The following is a 22,366-nucleotide window of genomic DNA, read 5'->3' on the forward strand; positions in this document are numbered from 1 at the left end:
GTATATATGTGCCACATCTTCTTTATCCATTCATCTGTCGATGGACACTTAGGTGCTTCATGCCCTGGCTACTATAAATAGTGCTGCAATTAACATTGTGGTACATGACTCTTTTTGGTTTTCTCAGGGTATATGCCCAGTAGTGGGATTGCTGGGTCATATGGTAGTTCTATTTGTAGTTTTTTAAGGAACCTCCATACTATTCTCCATAGTGGCTGTATCAATTTATATTCCCACCAACAGTGCAAGAGGGTTCCCTTTTCTCCACACCTTCTCTAGCATTTATTGTTTGTAGCTTTTTTGATGATGGCCATTCTGACTGGTGTGAAGTGGTACCTCATTGTAGTTTTGATTTGCATTTCTCTAATGATTAATGATGTTGAGCATTCTTTCATGTGTTTGTTGGCAATCTGTATATCTTCTTTGGAGAAATGTCTCTTTAGGTCTTCTGCCCCGTTTTGGATTGGGTTGTTTGTTTTTTTTGATATTGAGCTGCATGAGCTGCTTGTAATTTTTGGAGATTAGTTCTTTGTCAGTTGCTTCATCTGCAAATATTTTATCCCATTCTGAGGGTTGTCTTTTTTTCTTGTTTATGTTTTCCTTTGCTGTGCAAAAGCTTTGAAGTTTCATTAGGTCCCATTTGTTTATTTCTGTTTTTATTTCCATTTCTCTAGGAGGTGGGTCAAACAGGATCTTGCTGTGATTTATGTCATAGAGTGTTCTGCCTATGTTTTCCTCTAAGAGTTTGATAGTTTCTGGCCTTACATTTAGGTCTTTAATCCATTTTGAGCTTATTTTTGTGTATGGTGTTAGGGAGTGATCTAATCTCATACTTTTACATGTACCTGTCCAGTTTTCCCAGCACCACTTATTGAAGAGGCTGTCCTTTCTCCACTGTACATCCCTGCCACCTTTATCAAAGATAAGGTGTCCATATGTGCGTGGGTTTATCTCTGGGCTTTCTATCCTGTTCCATTGGTCTATCTTTCTGTTTTTGTGCCAGTACCATACCGTCTTGATTACTGTAGCTTTGTAGTATTGTCTGAAGTCAGGGAGTCTGATTCCTCCAGTTCCTTTTTTCGTTCTCAAGATTGCTTTGGCTATTCGGGGTCTTTTGTGTTTCCATACAAATTGCAAAATTTTTTGTTCTAGTTCTGTGAAAAATGCCAGTGGTAGTTTGATAGGGATTGCATTGAATCTATAGATTGCTTTGGGTAGTAGAGTCATTTTCACAATGTTGATTCTTCCAATCCAAGAACATGGTATATCTCTCCATCTATTTGTATCATCTTTAATTTCTTTCATCAGTGTCTTATAATTTTCTGCATACAGCTCTTTTGTCTCCTTAGGTAGGTTTATTCCTAGATATTTTATTCTTTTTGTTGCAAAGGTAAATGGGAGTGTTTTCTTGATTTCACTTTCAGATTTTTCATCATTAGTATATAGGAAAGCCAGAGATTTCCATGCATTAATTTTGTATCCTGCTACTTTACCAAATTCATTGATTAGCTCTAGTAGTTTTCTGGTAGCATCTTTAGGATTCTCTATGTATAGTATCATGTCATCTGCAAACAGTGACAGCTTTACTTCTTCTTTTCCGGTTTGGATTCCTTTTATTTCTTTTTCTTCTCTGATTGCTGTGGCTAAAACTTCCAAAACAATGTTGAATAATAGTGGTAAGAGTGGGCAACCTTGTCTTGTTCCTGATCTTAGTGGAAATGTTTTCAGTTTTTTACTATTGAGAACAATGTTGGCTGTGGGTTTGTCATATATGGCCTTTATTATGTTGAGGTAAGTTCCTTCTATGGCTACTTTCTGGAGGGTTTTTATCATAAGTAGGTGTTGAATTTTGTCAAAAGCTTTTTCAGCATCTATTGAGAGGATGATATAGTTTTTATTCTTCAATTTGTTAATATGGTGTGTCACATTGATTGATTTGCTTATATTGAAGAATCCTTGCATTCCTGGGATCAACCCCACTTGAATATGGTGTATGATCCTTTTAATCTGCTGTTAGATTCTGTTTGCTAGTATTTTGTTGAGAATTTTTGCATCTATGTTCATCAGTGATATTGGCCCATAGCTTTCTTTCTTTATGACATCTTTGTCTGGTTTTGGTATCAGGGTGATGGTGGCCTCATAGAATGAGTTTGGGAGTGCTCTTCCTCTGCTATATTTTGGAAGAGTTTGAGAAGGATAGGTGTTAGCTCTGCTCTAAATGTTTGATACAATTCACCTGTGAAGCCATCTGGTCCAGGGCTTTTGTTTGTTGGAAGATTTTTAATCACAGTTTCAATTTCAGTGATTGTGATTGGTCTGTTTATATTTTCTGTTTCTTCCTGGTTCGGTCTCAGAATGTTGTGCTTTTTAAAGAATTTGTCCATTTCTTCCATGTTGTCCATTTTATTGGCATATATTTGCTTGTAGTAATCTCTCATGATCCTTTGTATCTCTGCAGTGTCACTTGTTAGTTCTCCTTTTTCATTTCTAATTCTGTTGATTTAAGTCTTCTCCCTTTTTTTCTTGATGAGTCTGGCTAATGATTTATCAATTTTTTTATCTTCTCAAAGAACCAGGTTTTGGTTTTCTTGACCTTTGCTATTGTTTCCTTCATTTCTTTTTCATTTACTTCTGATCTGATCTTTATGATTTCTTTCCTTCAGCTAATTTTAGAGTTTTGTTGTTCTTCTTTCTCTAATTGCTTTAGGTGTAAGGTTAGGTTGTTTATTTGAGATGTTTCCTGTTTCTAAAAGTAGGATTGTATTGCTCTAAACTTCCCCCTTAGAACTGCTTTTGCTGCTTCCCATAGGTTTTGGGTCGTCGTGTTTTCATTGTCATTTGTTTCTAGGTATTTTTTGATTTCCTCTTTGATTTCTTCAGTGATCTCTTGGTTATTAAGTTGTGTATTGTTTAGCCTCCATGTGTTTGTATTTTTTACAGATCTTTTCCTGTAATTGATATCTAGTCTCATAGCGTTTTTGTCAGAAAAGATACTTGATATGATTTCAATTTTCTTAAATATACCAAGGCTTGATTTGTGACCCAAGATATGGTCTATCCTGGAGAATGCTCCATGAGCACTTGAGAAGAATGTGTATTCTGTTATTTTTGGATGGAAGGTCCTATAAATATCAATTAAGTCCATCTTGTTTAATGTGTCATTTAAAACTTGTGTTTCCTTATTTATTTTCATTTTGGATGATCTGTCCATTGGTGGGAATGGGGTGTTAAAGCCTCCTAGTATGATTGTGTTACTGTCGGTTTCCCTTTTTATGGCTGTTAGCATTTGCCTTATGTATTGAGGTGCTCCTATGTTGGGTGCATAAATATTTACAATTGTTATATCGTCTTCTTGGCTTGATCCCTTGATCATTATGTAGTGTCCTTCTTTGTCTCTTGTAATAGTCTTTGTTTTAAAGTCTATTTTGTCTGATATGAAAATTGCTACTCCAGCTTTCTTTTGGTTTCCATTTGCATGGAATATCTTTTTCCATCCCTTCACTTTCAGTCTGTATGTGTCCCTAGGTCTGAAGTGGGTCTCTTGTAGATAGCATATATACGGATCTTATTTTTGTATCCATTCAACCAGTCTATGTCTTTTGGTTCGAACATTTAATCATTTACATTTAAGGTAATTATCTATATGTATGTTCCTATGACCATTTTCCTAATTGTTTTAGGTTTGTTATTGTAGGTCTTTTCCTTCTGTCATGTTTCCTGCCTAGAGAAGTTCCCTTAGCATTTGTTGTAAAGCTGGTTTGGTGGTGCTGAATTCTCTTAGCTTTTGCTTGTCTGTAAAGGTTTTAATTTCTCTATCAAATCTGAATGAGATCCTTGCTGGCTAGAGTAATCTTAGTTGTAGGTTTTTCCCTTTCATCACTTTAAATGCGTCCTGCACTCCTTCTGACTTGCAGAGTTCCTGCTGAAAGATTAGCTGTTAACCTTATGGGGATTCCCTTGTATGTTATTTGTTGTTTTCCCTTGCTGCTTTTAATATTTTTTCATGGTATTAAATTTTTGATAGTTTGATTAATATGTGTCTTTGCGTGTTTCTCCTTGGATTTATCCTGTATGAGACTCTGTGCACTTCCTTGACTTGATTGACTATTTCCTTCCCCATATTAGGGAAGTTTTCAACTATAATCTCTTCAAATATCTTCTCAGTCCCTTTCTTTTTCTCTTCTTCTTCTGAGACCCCTATACTTCAAATGTTGGTGCATTTAATGTTGTCCCAGAGGTCTCTGAGACTGTCCTCAATTCTTTTCATTCTTTTTTCTTCATTCGGCTCTGCAATAGTTATTTCCACTATTTCATCTTCCAGGTCACTTATCTGTTCTTCTGCCTCAGTTTTTCTGATATTGATTCCCTGTAGATAATTTTTAATTTCATTTATTGTGTTGTTCATCATTGTTTGTTTGCTCTTTAGTTCTTCTAGGTCCTTGTTAAATGTTTCTTGCACTTTCTCCATTCTATTTCTAGGATTTTGGATCATCTTTACTATCATTACTCTGAAATCTTTTTCAGGTAGACTGCCTATTTCCTCTTCATTTTTTTGGTCTGGTGGGTTTTTACCTTGCTCCTTCATCTGCTGTGTGTTTCTCTGTCTTCTCATTTTGCTTAACTTACTGTGTTTGGGCTCTCCTTTTCACAGGCTGCAGGTTTGTAGTTCCCGTTATTTTTGGTGTCTGCCCCCAATGGCTAAAGTTGGTTCAGTGGGTTGTGTCAGCTTCCTGGTGGAGGGGACTAGTGCCTGTGTTCTGGTGGATGAGGCTGGATCTTGTCTCTCTGGTGGGCAGATCCACGTCTGGTGGTGTGTTTAGGGGTGTCTGTGACCTTATTATGTTTTTAGGCAGCCTTTGTGCTAGTGGGTAGGGTTGTGTTCCTGTCTTGCTAGTTGTTTGGCATAGGGTGTCCAGCATTGCAGCTTGCTGGTCGTTGAGTGGAGCTGGGTCTTGGCGTTAAGATGGAGATCTCTGGGAGATTTTTGATATTACGTGGAGCTGGGGGGTCTCTGGTGTACCAATGTCCTGAACTCGGCTCTCTCACGTCAGAGGCACAGGGCTGACACCCACCCGGAGCACCAAAACCCTGTCAGCCTCACGGCTCAGAATAAAAGGGTGAAAAAAAGAAAGAAAGAAAGGTAAAATAAAATAAAGTTATTAAAATAAAAAATAATTATTAAAAATTAAAAAGTAATAAAGAAGAGAAAGAAAGACGGAAAGAAGTGAGCATCCAAACTGAAAAAGAAATCCACCAATGATATCAAGTGCTAAAAACTATACTAAAAGAAAAAAGGACACTCATAACCCTAGGACAAATGGTAAAAGCAAAGCTATACAGACAAAATCACATGTAAAACTATACACATATACACTCACAAAAATAGAAAAAGGAAAAAAATATATATGTCATTGCTCCCAAAGTCCACTGCCTCAATTTGGGATGGTTTGTTGTCTAGTCAGGCATCCCACAGATGCAGTGTACATCAAGTTGATCGTAGAGATTTAATCTGCTGATCCTGAGGCTGCTGGGAAAGATTTCCCTTTCTCTTCTTTGTTTGCACAGCTCCTGCGGTTCAGCTTTGGATTTGGCTCCACCTTTGCGTGTAGGACACCTGAGGGCGTCTGTTCTTCGCTCAGGCAGGGCGGGGTTAAAGTAGCAGCTGATTAGGGGGTTCTGGCTCATTCAGGTGGGGGGGGCGGGGCACGGGAAGGGAGGGGTATGGAATGTGGGGCGAGCCTGCCATGGCAGAGGCTGGCATAACGTTGCAACAGCCTGTGGTGCGCCGTGTGTTCTCCCGGGGAAGTTGTCCCTGTATCACGGGACCCTGGCAGTGGCGGGCTGCACAGGCTCCCGGGAGGGGAGGTGTGGATAGTGACCTATTCTTGCACACAGGCTTCTTGGTGGCTGCAGCAGCAGCCTTAGAATCTTATGCCCGTCTCTGGGGTCCGCGCTGATAGCCATGGCTCGCACCCGTCTCTGGAGCTCGTTTAGGTGGCGCTTCTAATCCCCTCTCCTCGCGCACCAGGAAGCAAAGAGGCAAGAAAAAGTCTCTTGCCTCTTCTGCAGTTCCAGACTTTTTCCCGGACACACTCCTGGTTACCTGTAGCACAGTAGCCCCCTTCAGGCTGTGTTCACACAGTCAGCCCCAGTCCTCTCCCTGGGATCTGACCTCAGAAGCTGGAGCCTCAGCTCCCAGCCCCCACCCGCCCTGGCGGGTGAGCAGACAAGCCTCTCAGGCTGGTGAGTGCTGGTTGGCACTGATCCTCTGTGCGGGAATCTGTCTGCTTTGCCCTCTGCATCCCTGTTGCTGTGCTCTCTTCCATGGCCCCGTAGCTCCCCCCACCCACCCCTGCCACCCACCGTCTCTGCCAGTGAAGGGGCTTCCTAGTGTGTGGAAACTTTTCCACTTTCCCAGCTCCCTCCCACTGGTGCAGGTCCCGTCCCTATTCTTTTGTCTCTGTTTTTTCTTTTTCCCTACCCAGGTACGTGGGCAGTTTTTTGCATTTTGGGAGGTCTGAGGTCTTCTGCCAGCGTTCAGTAGGTGTTCTGTAGGAGTTGTTCCACATGCAGATGTATTTCTGATGTATTGGTGGGGGGCAGAAGGTGATCTCCACGTCTTACTCTTCTGCCCTCTTGAAGGTCTCCCTACTGATCTTTCTTTATTCAGCTATATGATGCTTGTTTACTTTCACCCTTGTTATAGGTGAGAAATGAAACTCGTCAGTTCACTTTTCTTTTTATTAACAATGCTGCTAAAAGTTTTGTTTGTAAAGTGAGATAATCATCTGAGGATTTGAATAATGCATACCCTCAAATTTTTCCTCTTCTCCCCTTCCCTTTATTCTCTTAAATATTTTTGAAGACTCCAAAGAACTTTTGTAGAAGATTGTGTGTATGTGTATATATTTATACATACATACATACATATGTATGTGTGTGTGTATATATATATATATATATATATACAAACACACACACGCACACATGTACACATACACACACACACCACATGCACATTTCTGTTTAGGAGCTAAAACAGAAAGATTAAAAACACCAAAATATACAAGTGTACATTCCATTGCCTTCAGAGCAATGAGATCATCACATGTCATTCAGCCTCTGGAAAATTCCACTGTATTCTTATGAGAAGATGAGAGTGAAAGACAAGTAACCTCTTAGTTTTTTTTGTTTTTTGGTTTTTTTTTTGCGGTACGCGGGCCTCTCACTGTTGTGGCCTCTCCCGTTGCGGAGCACAGGCTCCGGACGCGCAGGCCGAGCGGCCATGGCTCACGGGCCTAGCTGCTCTGCGGCATGTGGGATCTTCCCAGACCGGGGCATGAACCCGCATCCCCTGCATCGGCAGGCGGACTTTCAACCACTGCGCCACCAGGGAAGCCCGTCTTAGTTTTATTATGAGATAGTTTTTACTTCCTAGACTCTCTGAAAAGGTCTTAGGGTCCCTCCTAGGAGTCTTTCGATCATACTTTGAGGGCTGCTGTCATAGATAATTGAAAGATAATCAAATCTTCAATTGTAATGTATTTGCATATATTCAGATTTCCAAAGTTTGTCCTAATAATGTAGTTTACTAAATTTCAGTCAATAAGAAAGAGTATTATATGTGTGTATATCAACAGGCTAATTTTTTTTTCTTTTCTTCAGTTATGGAAATTCTTGAAGCCCAATACTCCGCTAGAATCCCGGATTTCTAAGCAGTGGTGTGAAATTGGTTTCCAAGGTGATGATCCTAAAACAGATTTTCGAGGAATGGGACTTTTGGGACTGTACAATTTGCAGTAAGTAAAATGAAGAATGGTTGAGTTTTAAAGTGATGTTCTGATCTCCTCATACTGAAATGTCAAAGTTGATTTATTAGTTCCAAAAGCCACTTCCCAGGACACTCCAGGAAAACATTCAAATCCTTTGATTTGAACTCAGGTTCATAAAATTTTAAAAGCTCCTACCATCTTCCTTTTATCTGGCAAACTTCATGGATTCTTTTAAACAAATCTCAAATTTATTTTTAACTTTTTGTTATGAAAAATTTCAATTATATTCAAAAACAGAGGAACGATTATAAAGAACCCCCTTTACACTGATCACCCAAATTCAGTAACTATTGAGATTTTGGAATACTTGCAGCACTTGTTTTTTTGGTAGAAGTGTGTTAATGAAAATCCTATGCTGTTTGTTGTTTCACCCTAATATTTCAATATATAGCTCTAAAAGACATCAATATTACCTTACATTAACCACAATGACATTATTACACCTAACAAAATTAACAATGATTCCTTGGTATCATCTATATCCTGACTATATTCAAATTACCCAATTATCTCAAATATGTCTTGTTACAGCTGGTTTGATCTGATCCAGTTCCATGTAAGATCTATGCATTAAAAAAAAAAAAAAAAAAAAAAAAAAAAAAAAAAAAAAAAAGATCTATGCATTGCACTCAGTGATTATATCTCTCTCGTTTTTTTTCGTCATCTTATTTTTCTTTAATTAATTTTTATTGGAGTATAGTTGCTTTACAATATTCTGTTAGTTTCTGTTGTACAGCAAAGTGAATCAGCTATACGTATACATATATCCCCTCATTTTTGGATTTCCTTCCCATTTAGGTTACCACAGAGCATAGAGTTCCCTGAGCTATACAGTAGGTTCTTGTTAGTTATCTATTTTATACATAGTATCAATAGTGTATATATGTCAATCCCAATCTCCCAATTCACCCCCCACCTTGCCCTCTTGGTAGACATACGTTTGTCTTCTACCTCTGAGTCTCTATTTCTACTTTGCTCTCTGGTCCTTTTTAATTAAATCAGTCTCTCCCCCTCCCTCCTCTCCTTTTGCCCCTCCATCATGTCATTAATTCATGCAAGATTCTAGGTCAACTGTCCTATAAAATATCCCACAATCTGTATTTGTCTGTTTGCATTTGTACCCATCCCCGGTATGCCCTGAAAATCAGAGGTACTCAGAAAGAGTTGAATAGGTTCATGTTGACATCTTGGTGGGAGGCCTGCATCATCCCCACTCTCAGTCTTATGCTGAGATGGATCAGAGGAATCACAGCCTGATGGCTCCATTATAAAGTCCCCATCAGCCCTTTATCTAACCATTTCCTCCAGTTATCTTCACTGAACCAATTAATTGGGCAAAGAGTGCTTTTTAAATTCTGTTATTCTTCCCACAGTTGTTGCCTAAAATTCTGTAAAGACAGTTTCCTTTATTAAATACGGTTATTTGGTTTCTCTAAAATATAGGCAGGGGACTTCCTTGGCGGCACAGTGGTTAAGAATCTGCCTGCCAATGCAGGGGACACGGGTTCGAGCCCTGGTCCAGGGAGATCTCACATGCTGCAGAGCAACTAAGCCCGTGCGCCACAACTACTGAGCCTGCGCTCTAGGGCCCACGAGCCACAGCTACTGAGCCTGCGTACCACAACTACTGAAGCCCGCATGCCTAGAGCCCGTGCTCAGGAACAAGAGAAGCCACCGCAATGAGAAGCCCGTGCACCGCAACAAAGAGTAGCCCCCCGCTCACCGCCAACTAGAGAAAACCCGCACGCAGCAACGAAGGCACAACACAGCCAAAAAAAATATTTTTTTTAAATAAGTAAAATAAATAAATTAAAATATAGGCAGGACAGCTGCTCAAGTAAATAAGTTGCCAATTTTCAGAGTGAGGAATTGGTGCCCTAGTCCCCTTGTTAGTGATCAAACTTTTTTTTTTTTTTGTCTTTATAGTTTTAAATTATCACTTTAACTCCTGGTTTTTGTGTGTTTATGTGATTTAATAATTGTGCTCATTATTTTTTTCATGCTTAAATTGGGTCATTTGTAGCCATTACTTTTCAAGAAAAAAGGAGTCCTTTTAGGTTGGCTCTTGTGTCCTTTGACACTACCCTACTAATGAGGATAGTGATATATTTTTAAAAGAAAAAATGGCATTTTTAATGGCACCCATTTCCCCCTAAGATCTTTTATTTTAAATTTAGGAAGTTTAATAATCACCCATGCTTTTATTTTTAAGATGGTAATTTTTAATACAATTTTTAAAGGTTACACTCCATTTACAGTTATTACAAAATATTAGCTATATTCCTCGTGTTGTACAATACATCCTTGTAGCCTGTCTTATACCTATAGTTTGTACCTCCCACTCCCCCACTCCTATTTTTTCCCTTCTCTCCCTCCCCACTGGTAAATGTTTTAAATGTTACACTATTATGTAATGTGGGTGAATAAAAAAGTAAATTTTGATGACAAAAGTGGTGTTACAAGTAAGTGGGTAAAGGATAAGCTTTTAAATAAGTAGAGCTGGGGCAATTAGCTTTCCATTTGAAAATTAAATTAAATTAAATCTCTACCTTGCCTCAGTTTATAAATTGAATGTCAAAAACAAATATTTACAACTTTTAGGAGAAAATCTTTAAGATATGTGAGTAAGGAGGGATCTCTTAAAGATAAAAACCAAAAAAGCACAAACTGTAAAAGAAAAATCAATAAATCTCACAAATTAAAATCAAAATCTTCTATAAGCCACCATAAATAAAATGAAAAGAAAGCCAAGACTGACACATAATTGATAAAGGATCTATATCCGGTATATTATTATCTGTAGGCTTATCTTTTGAGGACATTTTTAGATATACTGGACCAAGAAATGTGAACAGAAACCTAATTCTAATTCAAACCTATTCTATAAACGTAAATGACCAACAAAATATGAAGAGATTCAATTTCATTGATAATCATGGACATGTTTACTAAATTTGCTGACTAGCTTTGAACTTTTCTGAGAGAAAATCTAAGAGGTTGTTTTATCCGTTAGATATATGCAGGAAATACACATCAAATTAAATAATACATGCTATATGTAGTTGTATTTTTTTATTTATTTTTATTTTTTTGCAGTACGCGGGCCTCTCACTGTTGTGGCCTCTCCCATTGCGGAGCACAGGCTCCGGACGTGCAGGCTCAGCGGCCATGGCTCATGGGCCCAGCCGCTCCACGGCATGTGGGATCTTCCCAGACCGGGGCATGAACCCGCGTCCCCTGCATCGGCAGGCAGACTCTTAACCACTGCACCACCAGGGAAGCCCCTGTAGTTGTATTTTATAATTGTCTTTATGAAGTATTTTTTATGATATATTTTTGAGGGTATGTAAGCTTTTTGTATGTGGGAAGGGAAACTTCATTGCCCCTTTCTTCCCAGAACAGAATTTTTTTAACATCTCTAAGCTCCATAAGATATTTTCATCCAGAATTCTAACACCCCGTGAGTATTCTCCAAGAAAGTACATTTGAACTTTTATCACCTCCTCTAGTCTCATCCTTTCTCTGCCCTTTGGCTGTCACAGCCTCTTACCATGTCCCTTCATCCAGATTTTTTCTGCCTTCTGAGGGGCCTCCTCCTGCCTTCCTAATAAGAATCTATAACCCTCATTAATAAGAATATCTTTGGCTTGTTAGGGAATGGTAAAGTTCATAATTAAAATTTCAAACCTACTCGAATCATTCCCAAATATTTGTGTGTTTTACAACTACCCTATTATACTGTCATTATATTTGGAAAATTCTATTATGAAAAGCTGTTCATTATCTGGAGGAGCTGACACAGGTTGTATGCTTATGCTGGTGTCCATCTCTGAATCCAAAATAGCCTCAAATTGGATTGAAATGAATGTATTCAATAGGTATGGAGTTATGGTTTTCTTTCCCTCCAACTGCAGGTATTTTGCAGAAAGGGATGCTGCAGCAGCACAGCAGGTCCTATCTGATTCTCTTCATCCAAAATGCAGGTAATTGTTGAAAATGAAAGGTGGATTAGGCTTTGTGGATTAGGTAGAATTAATTTCCTATATAGCTCTATTGATAAGATTCTCAAGAGGGTCAGCCCACCAGAAGTGAGGCTTAAAGCTCTTCCAAACAAGCCCTTTTGACAAATGCTGAATAGGAAGGTTATAATGTCAGGTACTTGTTTACAGGATTTAGGATGTAAAGTGGCACTGTTCAAGTGAGATGTGTACTTGAGGGGCTGATAACATCTCTGGTGTCTAGGAAGATTGAGGAGGTGGGCATAAAAGAAGGAGAAAGCAGAGTATGGAAGAAACAGTTCAGAGACAAGGGACCACAGTGGGGGAATAGAGGGAAGAATGGAAGTCTTGAAGTCAGGGACCAAGTGAGAAAGTCTAAAATTGCTGAGGCTCTTTTTATTTTCTTAATAAAATTCTAGATTCTAAATTGTTTGCATTTTCATTTACCTTTCTAAATTTTTGTCTTTAACTGATTACATTAGGGATATCACTAAAGAGGAAATAAGGTATTTTTCTTTGCTTTTGTTTTTTCTTGCTTTTATGTTATTTTACAATAAGTATGGGTAAGAATTTTTAAAGTAATATAAATTCATGAAAAATTTTCAAAAAGGAAACATTTCCCAACTTTTTATGTAATATAGTTCATTACATTGGGCTGTTTTGATGAAGGAAAAACCAGATTAGACTGACCTGATAGAAAATGTCAAAGAGCCTTTCTACAGCCATGTCTGTTGGAGAAACATTTTGAAACTTCACCTAAAGACTGACACATTACCACACATTTCTGCTCCCATCTACTCCAAGAGAGGGACATTTCTTCTGGGAATTTTGCTGCACAGAGCAAATCTCCTCTTCTATTAATGTCTTTCTAATTGTATTACTATAAAGAGTGTATACATGCTTTAGTTACTCTTATTATAGGAGTTCTATTTTGTACTCATAGTTTTGTATCACTTTTTTCTCCTCAGCATGACAGGTTATCTTGTTAGTGTTCATGTTTGCTAAATAAGTCCCAAATTTTATCATACCACTCTCAAAATCTATAAACAGGTTGACTTTGTGGCTTCCCTCCCATCTTACTATTATACTTACTCTAGCTTCAATTGGCTAAGATTCATTAAATTATCCTATACTTTCCAAATTTATAATTATAATCTTTTTATGTTTAAATTTTCATTTTCTTTACGTTTTACTTTCTTTGAGAAAAGCACTAAAATCATAACTCTTTCTTCATATATCACATGGTTAAAATCAAACTGTTTTAATTTTTTAACTACATTGTCTGAATTACATGTTTCTGTAATGTAGAGACTCTGAAACCTCTCTGATTAAAATTGGCTGGGGAGTCTGTGTGCACTGACATTCCTTGGAGAAGCATCAATTAAAAGACATGAATCCTCCATGGTCCTTGCGAAGTGAAAATAAGCTTAAAATATTTTTTTTTATTAACCATTGGAGAGGGATTGATTTTGTCTATGAGCCATTCTCAAAGAAAGGCTTTATAATTTTATATCCTGTGTTGGCCACTAGAGAGGAATTATTTGAGGGTGTGATTACTCTTATTTAAGAAGAGACTAGTATTTTTGTATGTGTGTATGTGTGTGTCTGTGTGGGCACGCACACACTTTGTCCCTCAAGCTACAATAAAATTGACTAGATAAATTTCAAGTATTAATCACTTCAAATTGATGGTAAATGTCATTGAATACAAATCAGAATGTTTTGAAAATGCTACTGTCCTTCACAAATGTCTGAAAGAAATATATATTAACCCATAGTGATATCAACATAGTTTCTTTCAGGCCCTGAATATTTCAGGTGTTGAATAGGGAGATGCCATAAAATACTAAGGAAAGTTCTTTCCTGTCTACCCTTCAGCAAGCATTATATGTTATTTCTCTTGTGAAGATCAATCTATTGAATTCTGAAGTAACTTGAGAGATAAAAGTAGGTTCAAGTTTAAGAGAAGAATTTTGATGGCTTGTATTTTTGTTTGTTTGTTGTGTGTGCGTTTCCTGAAGAGAGGAATTCCTTCTGTTTGGGCCAGGATATCCTATAAATAAACAAATGAGTGGAGGTCATTTGGCCTTTTCTTATATTTCCAGTGCAGATAGATTTAATTTAACAAAATACAGAGATACTATGTATTTACAAAGGTTTGTTGAAGAGAAAATAGGTGCTTATAAATTTGTTTATATAAAATTTCTTGAATTTCACATCTAACTCATTTCAGTTTGGATATGAGTCTTTTAAGTAAAAATCTCCTGATGCCTCTTTGGCTGACTTGTTGGTTTGTTAATTGGCACTTGCACTTTAAAAAGAAGTGGCTTATTTTAACATGAATTAAAGACAGTTACTTTGAATTAGAGCCAGTCATTTACAGAGTAGAAAGTAAGTATAGTAAAATAACAGTTTTGCATCATGTTTTTGTGGGCCTGTGTTGTGTGTGTGTTACATGTGTGTCTTTTAATGTAGTGTTTGCACTGTTTTATAAAGAACTCTCCTTTCTCCTACTTAGATGGAAGCTAAATGTTCATAATAACTCTAGTTTTAAAATTTTATTTAATTCCAAGGCTAACCACAATTTTTAGTGTAGAACACTGAATGAAAGTTCACATTGGCCACAAAGAAGAGTGCAACATGGTTCCTGCCTACAAGATATTGGCAGTATGGAAGTGGGTGAGAATAGGGGGAATAAGAAAGTACACAAAGTAATAGAATGCAAGTCAGTATTTTCAGAATGCTTTTATTATAGAACCCTTTCTTCAGTCTTATTCAGAAATTCAAGTTATAAAAATGGATTAAAATCGAGCTACTATGATTTAGCTGTCTTAGCTTAGCCAGAGGAAATGCCACAGCACTTGTTGGAACAGAATTTTTAAAACCTATAAGTTCTTCCTTCCCTTATTCCCTCCCTCCCTCTCTCCCTTTTATTCTTTCCTTCTTTCTTTTTTTCACTAACTCAATTATTTATCAGTAAACATTTATTTGGCATCTGCTGTGTGCCAGACATCACAAATAAGGCTGAGTAGGATAATTGCCATGAGGGAAAACCAAACGAAATGCAGTGGGGAATCATGACTGAGGTGGCATCTTGCTAGAGGAGGAAGTATTATTTGATAATTAATGGATAATATAAAAGAGTATGTTTGGCCTTTAGGTCTGTCTCTCACTGCTGTACTATAGTGAATAAGGGATAAGTAGCATGGCTTTAAATAACTCCATTTCTGAGCTCCATATAAATTGTATTGTGGCTTTTTAGTTAATAACAAACATTTAAATTGATTAGTGTTTGATAACTGAGTTACAGACATCCCCACATCTAGTCAACAGTTTTAACAAAAACATTAAAGGAGAACAGGTATCAATTAGAGAAGTCTTATTTATTTATTTACTCATTCATTCATTTATTCAGCAAATTCAGCAAAGCAGAATGGGAGAAGAAAAGGATGGATAAAGCAATTGGGTGAGTGTGGGACTTCATATATAAAGATTGTCAGAAGAGTACTGCAAAAAATGACAAGGATGAAAATACACTTGTCCTGATGGAAATACATAATCCAGTTGAATTTTGGAAAGGACCTGTTTATATGTTTTTGTATTTACTTGTATGATTATATGATACTACTTTGCCTGTGACCAAGTGATGAAGTTTAGAAAGTTATAACTGTATGGAAATGATTTTCAAAAATCATAATTTGGAATTGTATTTGCTAGTCTTCTTTTAAGGATTTCTATCAAGTATCAGGCTATTAGTTAAAAGTTTACTTTAGAAGGTCTTTTTTTATAATGCCCCATTTCATCCAAAAATATTTCTGAGCAGAGAACTCCTTTTTTTTTATGTGCTGGATTTATAATACCAGAGAGGACTTAAGAACTCAGTTTCACTTAATTTTAGATAGACATGTAGAAAATGGACTAGAAAATATACCCTGAGTGTTAAGATACTAGTTAAATTTTTCCTCATTTTAAAGGTAATATAAGATTTATTATAGAAAATTTCAAAAATATAGGAAAGTAAACCAAAAAAATCACCATAATCATATTACTGTAATATACCCATATTAATATTTTGTGGCATTTCACTCTAGTTTTTCTACACATTTGTGTGTATAATAAAACTTGGTTTGTTCTATACACAATGTTTTATATCCTGCTTAAATAATCTTTAGAAGTATGGTTTTTACTAGTTGTAATATGTTATATGAGATTACCATAATTTATTTCATCAACCATCTTCTTTAGGATATATAAATAGTTTACATGTCTTTGCCATATAAATAATGCTGTAATGACTATTATTGTATATAAAGCTTTGCCATTTTCTGGTTTTTTCTCTCATATATTTGGGAATGGCATTACCAAGTCAAAGCATATGAACTCTCAATTCTCTTGGCATATATTATTAAAATTTTCTGGTAATTTATAAGATTCAGGGTTTTGATAAGTTGGGGAGAGAAGGGAAATCTGACACTCTGATAATAGCAATTTAAATATCAAATTGTCATTTTTTGAAATGCTTACTTCTCATATGTGATATACAGTTGGTGTGGCTTGCACTTTACAGGTACTCGTTTGCAATTGTGGGCATCAATATAACTGATCTGGTATATAATCTACTGGTGAGTGGAGCTCTAAAAACTCATTTCTACAACATCGCTCCAGAAGCTCCAACATTATCTCACTTCCAGCAAACATTCTGTAAGTGTCCTGTTGCTTAATTATTGACATAGGTTTCTATAGAACACTCTAGACAAGGGTTGAAGCTGAGAGATCTTTGTGATTTGGCTGCATTGGAGCCTTCGAACTTCCTCCTTTGGTTTTGATTTTGTTTTCTCATTCACAACCTACACATATTTTCAGGCATTATGAATATTTCCTCGTTCCCAGCTCTTGCCTAATAAATATCAATGTATCAACTTCCCATCTGACTTAAAGACATCAGAGATGTCTTTCTTCCTCTGATCCAGCATGGCATAACACTTTAAGAGTGCAGGCTCTGAAGACAGCCTGAGTTGACTCTCAGATCTACGTTAACTACCATCTCTAAGCCTCAGCTATCTCATCTATAAAATGAGTCTTTTCCTCATAGAGCTGCTATGGAGGTAAAATGAGACGAGGATAAAAAGGCTTTTTATTAGCTAGTCCCATAGTAGTGCTCAGTGAACATTAGAAAGAGAAGGTGGTGGTTTAATGGGTGATATAGATGGTGGTAGAGTTGTCATTGGTATTACTTTTACTGCTACCACTACTAGTGCTACAGAAGGTAGTGTTTGCAGCCCTTTCTAAGTGTAGGTGCTAGTAGAGGGAAGTATTTTTGACCCTGAACCAGAGCCTTATGTTGTCCTTGCCTGAGGGGTATCCTTTGGGGTGGCAGTTGTGCTGAGGTTTCAGAAGATAAAGAACGAGACCATTTAGTAGAGCCCTGAGATGCTATTCTCTAATTTTAGAGGCAGAATCCTAAAATGTAGCTGTGTGTCATTATAATCCTTGCTGGCCAGACATAAACTGGTTTGGAGGAACATAGAACGATAGTCTACCAAGTCTTCAAGCAATCTAAGCAATTTAAAGGAGAAATGTCTTTTAAACCATTTAAACCATGCTTACTGCACTGAGGGCCTCGTACCTGAGCTTTCTTAGCAAGAAAATTTCAAAATTCTTCTCATGTTTCTTTCAGGCTTTTTTCTGCTGTTATGTGCTAAACAGGTCTGCCACTCTTTCTAAGTATGGTTAAGATACAATCATTCCACCCCAAATCTACCACAGGAGAGTGTTGTTCCGCAGTTCAATTTTAAAATGTGATAAAGTCACAAGTTAACAGCCATTTACTTTATCTAAATTCCTAAATTAAGAGTGATTATGTTATCTAGGATTCTGTCTTCTTTTACATCTGCTTAAGCAGGACTTCCAGTTAAAGATGACATAATTAGTGTATGCATTATGCTCCCTTCTGAAATTACACTAAAGTTAATAGAAAGGGATTTTTCTAAGAAAGCATAAACCCACAAGGATAAAAATCAGAAACAAAGCACGAAAATCTCATTCTGAAAGCTGGAAAACAGATTAAGTGGTAAATGATTTAGTAGTCTTGAGAGAGCAAATCCTTAACAGGTGGCATGGAAAGGTAAGAAGCAACCTGATTTATTCCACAGGACTCCCCAAAAGGTTCAAGAATTGGCAGCATTAGATATCTCAGAAATGAGGGTTGGGCTTCCCCGGTGGTGCAGTGGTTGAGAGTCCGCCTGCCAATGCGGGGCACACGGGTTCATGCCCCGGTCCAGGAAGATCCCACATGCCGTGGAGCGGCTGGGCCCGTGAGCCATGGCCGCTGAGCCTGCACGTCCGGAGCACAGGCTCTGCAACGGGAGAGGCCACTTTTTGGCCTTTCAGCAAAGGCCAAAGAAAAGAGGCCTTTTTGCAGTGAGAGACCCGCATACTGCAAAAAAAAAAAAAAAAAAGAAAAGAAAAAAGAAATGAGGGTTAACATAATAAGACCAAAAATAGCAAGATTGCTTGAAAATACGTTAAGAAGCTCTTAGAGGCCTAAATCCCCTTCTCCAGGAGACAGCTTCTGTCCTTCCCCCTCCTCAGCAGAGGCTGGTGTACTTTACAGGGAGAGAAAAATAAAGGGTCTCTGGTCTGATGAGAATCAGGTACAGCTGATGGCAAACCATACTGAAAGTGATGATGAAGACTGAGACCCAGGCTCCTTCTCCTACCCAATTCCTATCACTTTGGCAAGAGACTGACAAGGGCCTTCTCTGAAATCTGAACATCCCAAGAGAAAATAGCTGAAGATGCTGACCCTTGGGTCTCTCCAGTGAAGCAGCCCAGTCATATCACTCTACAGTCATGCTCACCATCAACAAACCCTACCTACATGCTCAGAGCTTCCAATCAGCTTTTAATCCAGTTGGCTTTTTATTTAGTAAAAAATACTTACAGGTAGCCAACCAGATGTTTGAGTGTGATGGTTAAAAACATGTCCTCAAATTCTTTGATACTCCTCCCATTAAAAGGTAGATTTTTTTGTTCCTCTTACCCAGCCCAACTGGGCTGACCAGTTGGTTGACCAAGAGAATAAGCAGATTTGACACTATGTGACTTTTAGGGCTACATTAGAAAAGTATTTCATCTGTGGATAAAGAAGATGTGGTACATGTATACAATGAAATACTACTCAGCCATAAAAAAGAATGAAATAATGCCATTTGCAGCAACATGGATGCAACTAGAAATTATCATACTAAGTGAAGTCAGAAAGAGAAAGACAAATACCATATGATATCACTTATATGTGGAACCTAAAATATGACACAAATGAACCTACTTATGAAACAGAAACAAACTCATGGACATAGAGAACAGACTTGTGTTTGCCAAGGAAGAGGGAGTTGGGGGAGGAATGGAGTGGGAGGTTGGGGTTAGCAGATGTTAGCTATTATATACAGAATGGTAAACAACAAGGTCCTACTGTATAGCATGGGGAACTATATTCAATATCCTATGATAAACCGTAATGGAAAAGAATATTAAAATAAGAATGTGTATATATATATGTATGTATAACTGAATCACTTCGCTGTACAGCAGAAATTAACACAACATTGTGAAACAATTATACATCAATAAAAAATTTTTTTTAAAGAAAAGGCTTTGATCTGAAGATCAGGGATTGAGCTGCCTTTGGAAGCATAAGCCACCATGTAAGGTATCTGATTCCTCTGTGTTGTGAAAAAGTCCAGGACATACAGAGCAATCATATGTAGGTAATCTGACTGACAGCCCCAGATGAGGTCCCAGCTGATAGCATCTACCACTAGACTTGTGAGTGAAGATGCCTCTAAATGATTCCTGCCACCAGCTGTCAAGTCACCCCCAACCTTCAGATCTTCCTAGTTGATATTCCAGGCATTGTGGATCCGTCCCTCCTCTACCCTTTCTGAATTCCAAACCCACTGAATTCATGAGAATATTAAAATGGTTTTTTTAAGCCACTGAATTTTGGAATAATTTCTTAAGCAGCCCTAGATAACAAGAACAGCAAGGAAAGCCTCAACCATGAAAGAGGGTCTAAAACAGCTAGAAATAAAGCCACTATAAAGAAACAGAAACCATGCAGAGAGAAGAAAACTTCAAAAATACGTATCATTAATATCCCCAAGAGATAAGAGAAGAAATTGCTACTATGAAACAAGAACAAGGTGCCATAGAAAGAGCATTCAGAGAATAAAAGAGTGTTCTTAGAAATTAAAAATCAGATAACAGGAATGAAATCTCCAAGAAGGATTAGAAGATAAAGCTGAAAACTTCCAGAAAGTAGAAGAGAAAGTATAGATGAAAAATATAAAATAAAGGTTGAGAAATTAAAGGACCATTCTTGAAAGTCTTATAAAAGGAGTGCCAGAAAAAAGAACAGTGAAACTAAGGGGGGGGGGAATCAAACAAATAAATCAAGAAAAATTTTCAGAATTGAAGGATGACTTTTCATATTTAAACTAGTAAGCACCAGGATAATAGATTAAAATGGATTCACACTCAGGTCATTGTGAAATTTTAATACATAGGAAAGAGATGATTTTAAAAATTTCCAAATCTGTCACATAAAGAATTGGGAGTCAAGATGACATTGGATTTCTCAACAGCAACACTGTATTCTAGAAGGGAGTGGAATAATGTCTTCAAAAATTTAAGCAAATATTATTTAAAATCTAAGGGAATATGATTTCCAATTTTGAATTCTATACCCAGTCCAACTTACCAATTAAGTGTGGAGTAGAATAAACAAAATTTTTTGAGTGCAAAGTCTTAAACATTTTACCTTCTTAATTTTACCTTCTATAATTATAAGGAAGCTCCTGAAGGATATTTTTCCATAAAATAAGAGAGTAATCCTAAGAGGAATAAGTGAGGTACAGAAAGCAGGAAATCTATGAGAGAATAAAAGAGAAGAGAAGAGAAGAGGGGAAGGGAGGGGAGGGGAGGGGAGAGGAGAAGAGGGGAGGGGAGGGGAGGGGAAAGGATAGGAGAGGAAAGAGAAGAGAATCTTTGAGATGAGGGAAGTCAAAAAATCAAGCAATGGAAAATATGTTATTTAGAGCTATGGAGGTCAATAATCAAAGAATCAGCTGGAACAGTTGAAATGCTGCTTTAAGGAAGCAGGAATTAGGACAGGAAGTGTTGCTGGGTTTTTGTTTGCTCTTTGTAACAAGACTTATTAAACTGTTTGACTCTATGTATAATTTGATGCTCAACATAACTAATTATTAGAGAAATACAAATCAAACTACAATGAGGTATCACCTCACTCTGGTCAGAATGGCCATCATCAAAAACTCTACAAATAATAAATGTTGGAGAGGATGTGAAGAAAAGGGAACCCTCCTACATTGCTGGTGGGAATGTAAGTTGGTACAGCCACTGTGGAGAACAGTATGGAGGTTGCTTAAGAAACTAAAAATAGGGCTGCCATATGACCCAGCAATCCCACTCCTGGGCATATATCCAGAGAAAACTATAATTTGAAAAGATACATGCACCCCAATGTGCATTGCAGCACTATTTACAATAGCCAAGACATGGAAGCAACCTAAATGTCCATCAACTGATGAATGGATAAAGAAGTGATATATATATATGTGTATATATATATATATATATGTACACACACACACACACACACACACACACACACACACACACACTGGAATATTACTCAGTCATAAAAAAGAAGGAAATAATGCCATTTGCAGCAACATGGATGGACCTAGATATTATCATACTAAATGAAGTAAGCCAGAGAAAGACAAATATCATATGATAATTGCTTATATGTGGAATCTAACAACAACAAAAAAATACAAATGAACTTTTTACAAAACAGAGATAGACTGACCACAGACATGGAAAACACACTTATGGTTACCAAAGGGGAAGTTGGGGAGGGATAAATTAGGAGGTTGGGATTAACATATACACACGACTATATATAAAATAGATAACCAAGAAGGACCTACTGTATAGCACAGAGAACTAAAATATGAATATGAAAAAGAATAGACATACATATGTATAACTGAATCATGCTGTACACCTGAAATTAACACAACATTGTAAATCAACTATACATCAATAAAAAGTAAATAAAATAAATTATGTATAAGTTGAATGAAAAAGCAAATTTTAAAATATATACCTCTTTATGACTTGTTAATGGAAAATGTAAGTCCCCTACATTTGTGATTACAGCCCCTACTCTGACAACTAGATGATTATATTTACTCCTGTAACAATTCTGACCATTTCCAGCAAATAATATTGAGGTTTTACTACAGATCAGATTCTGTGTTGAGGAAGACAGACATCTAAACAAATAAAACACAGTGGGAAGAATTTTGTTATGGAAGAAGTAAAATCTCACTCAGTCTGGACATCAGGGAAAGCTTCCTAAAGCAAATTCCATTTTCCATGAGAAGTGAAAAATAAGTAGCAGGAAATATAGCAGTGGTGGCCTAGTGGTCCAGCGAGAGGGAGTGG

General features: G+C 37.3%; 1 protein-coding gene across 1 annotated transcript in view; it reads left to right on the forward strand.

The window, feature by feature from the left end:
- The window catches only part of ELMOD1 (ELMO domain containing 1), a 110,796-nt gene that overhangs the window by 83,137 nt on the left and 5,293 nt on the right, over positions 1-22,366 (forward strand). Inside the window, exons 7-10 of the mRNA XM_060160321.1 lie at positions 7,666-7,799; positions 11,747-11,815; positions 15,246-15,296; positions 16,398-16,531. Coding sequence (XP_060016304.1) covers positions 7,666-7,799; positions 11,747-11,815; positions 15,246-15,296; positions 16,398-16,531 — 388 coding nt within the window. The remainder of the gene's footprint in view (positions 1-7,665; positions 7,800-11,746; positions 11,816-15,245; positions 15,297-16,397; positions 16,532-22,366) is intronic.

This window comes from Lagenorhynchus albirostris, chromosome 9 (genome assembly GCF_949774975.1).
Source record: "Lagenorhynchus albirostris chromosome 9, mLagAlb1.1, whole genome shotgun sequence".
Lineage (NCBI taxonomy): Eukaryota > Metazoa > Chordata > Mammalia > Artiodactyla > Delphinidae > Lagenorhynchus > Lagenorhynchus albirostris.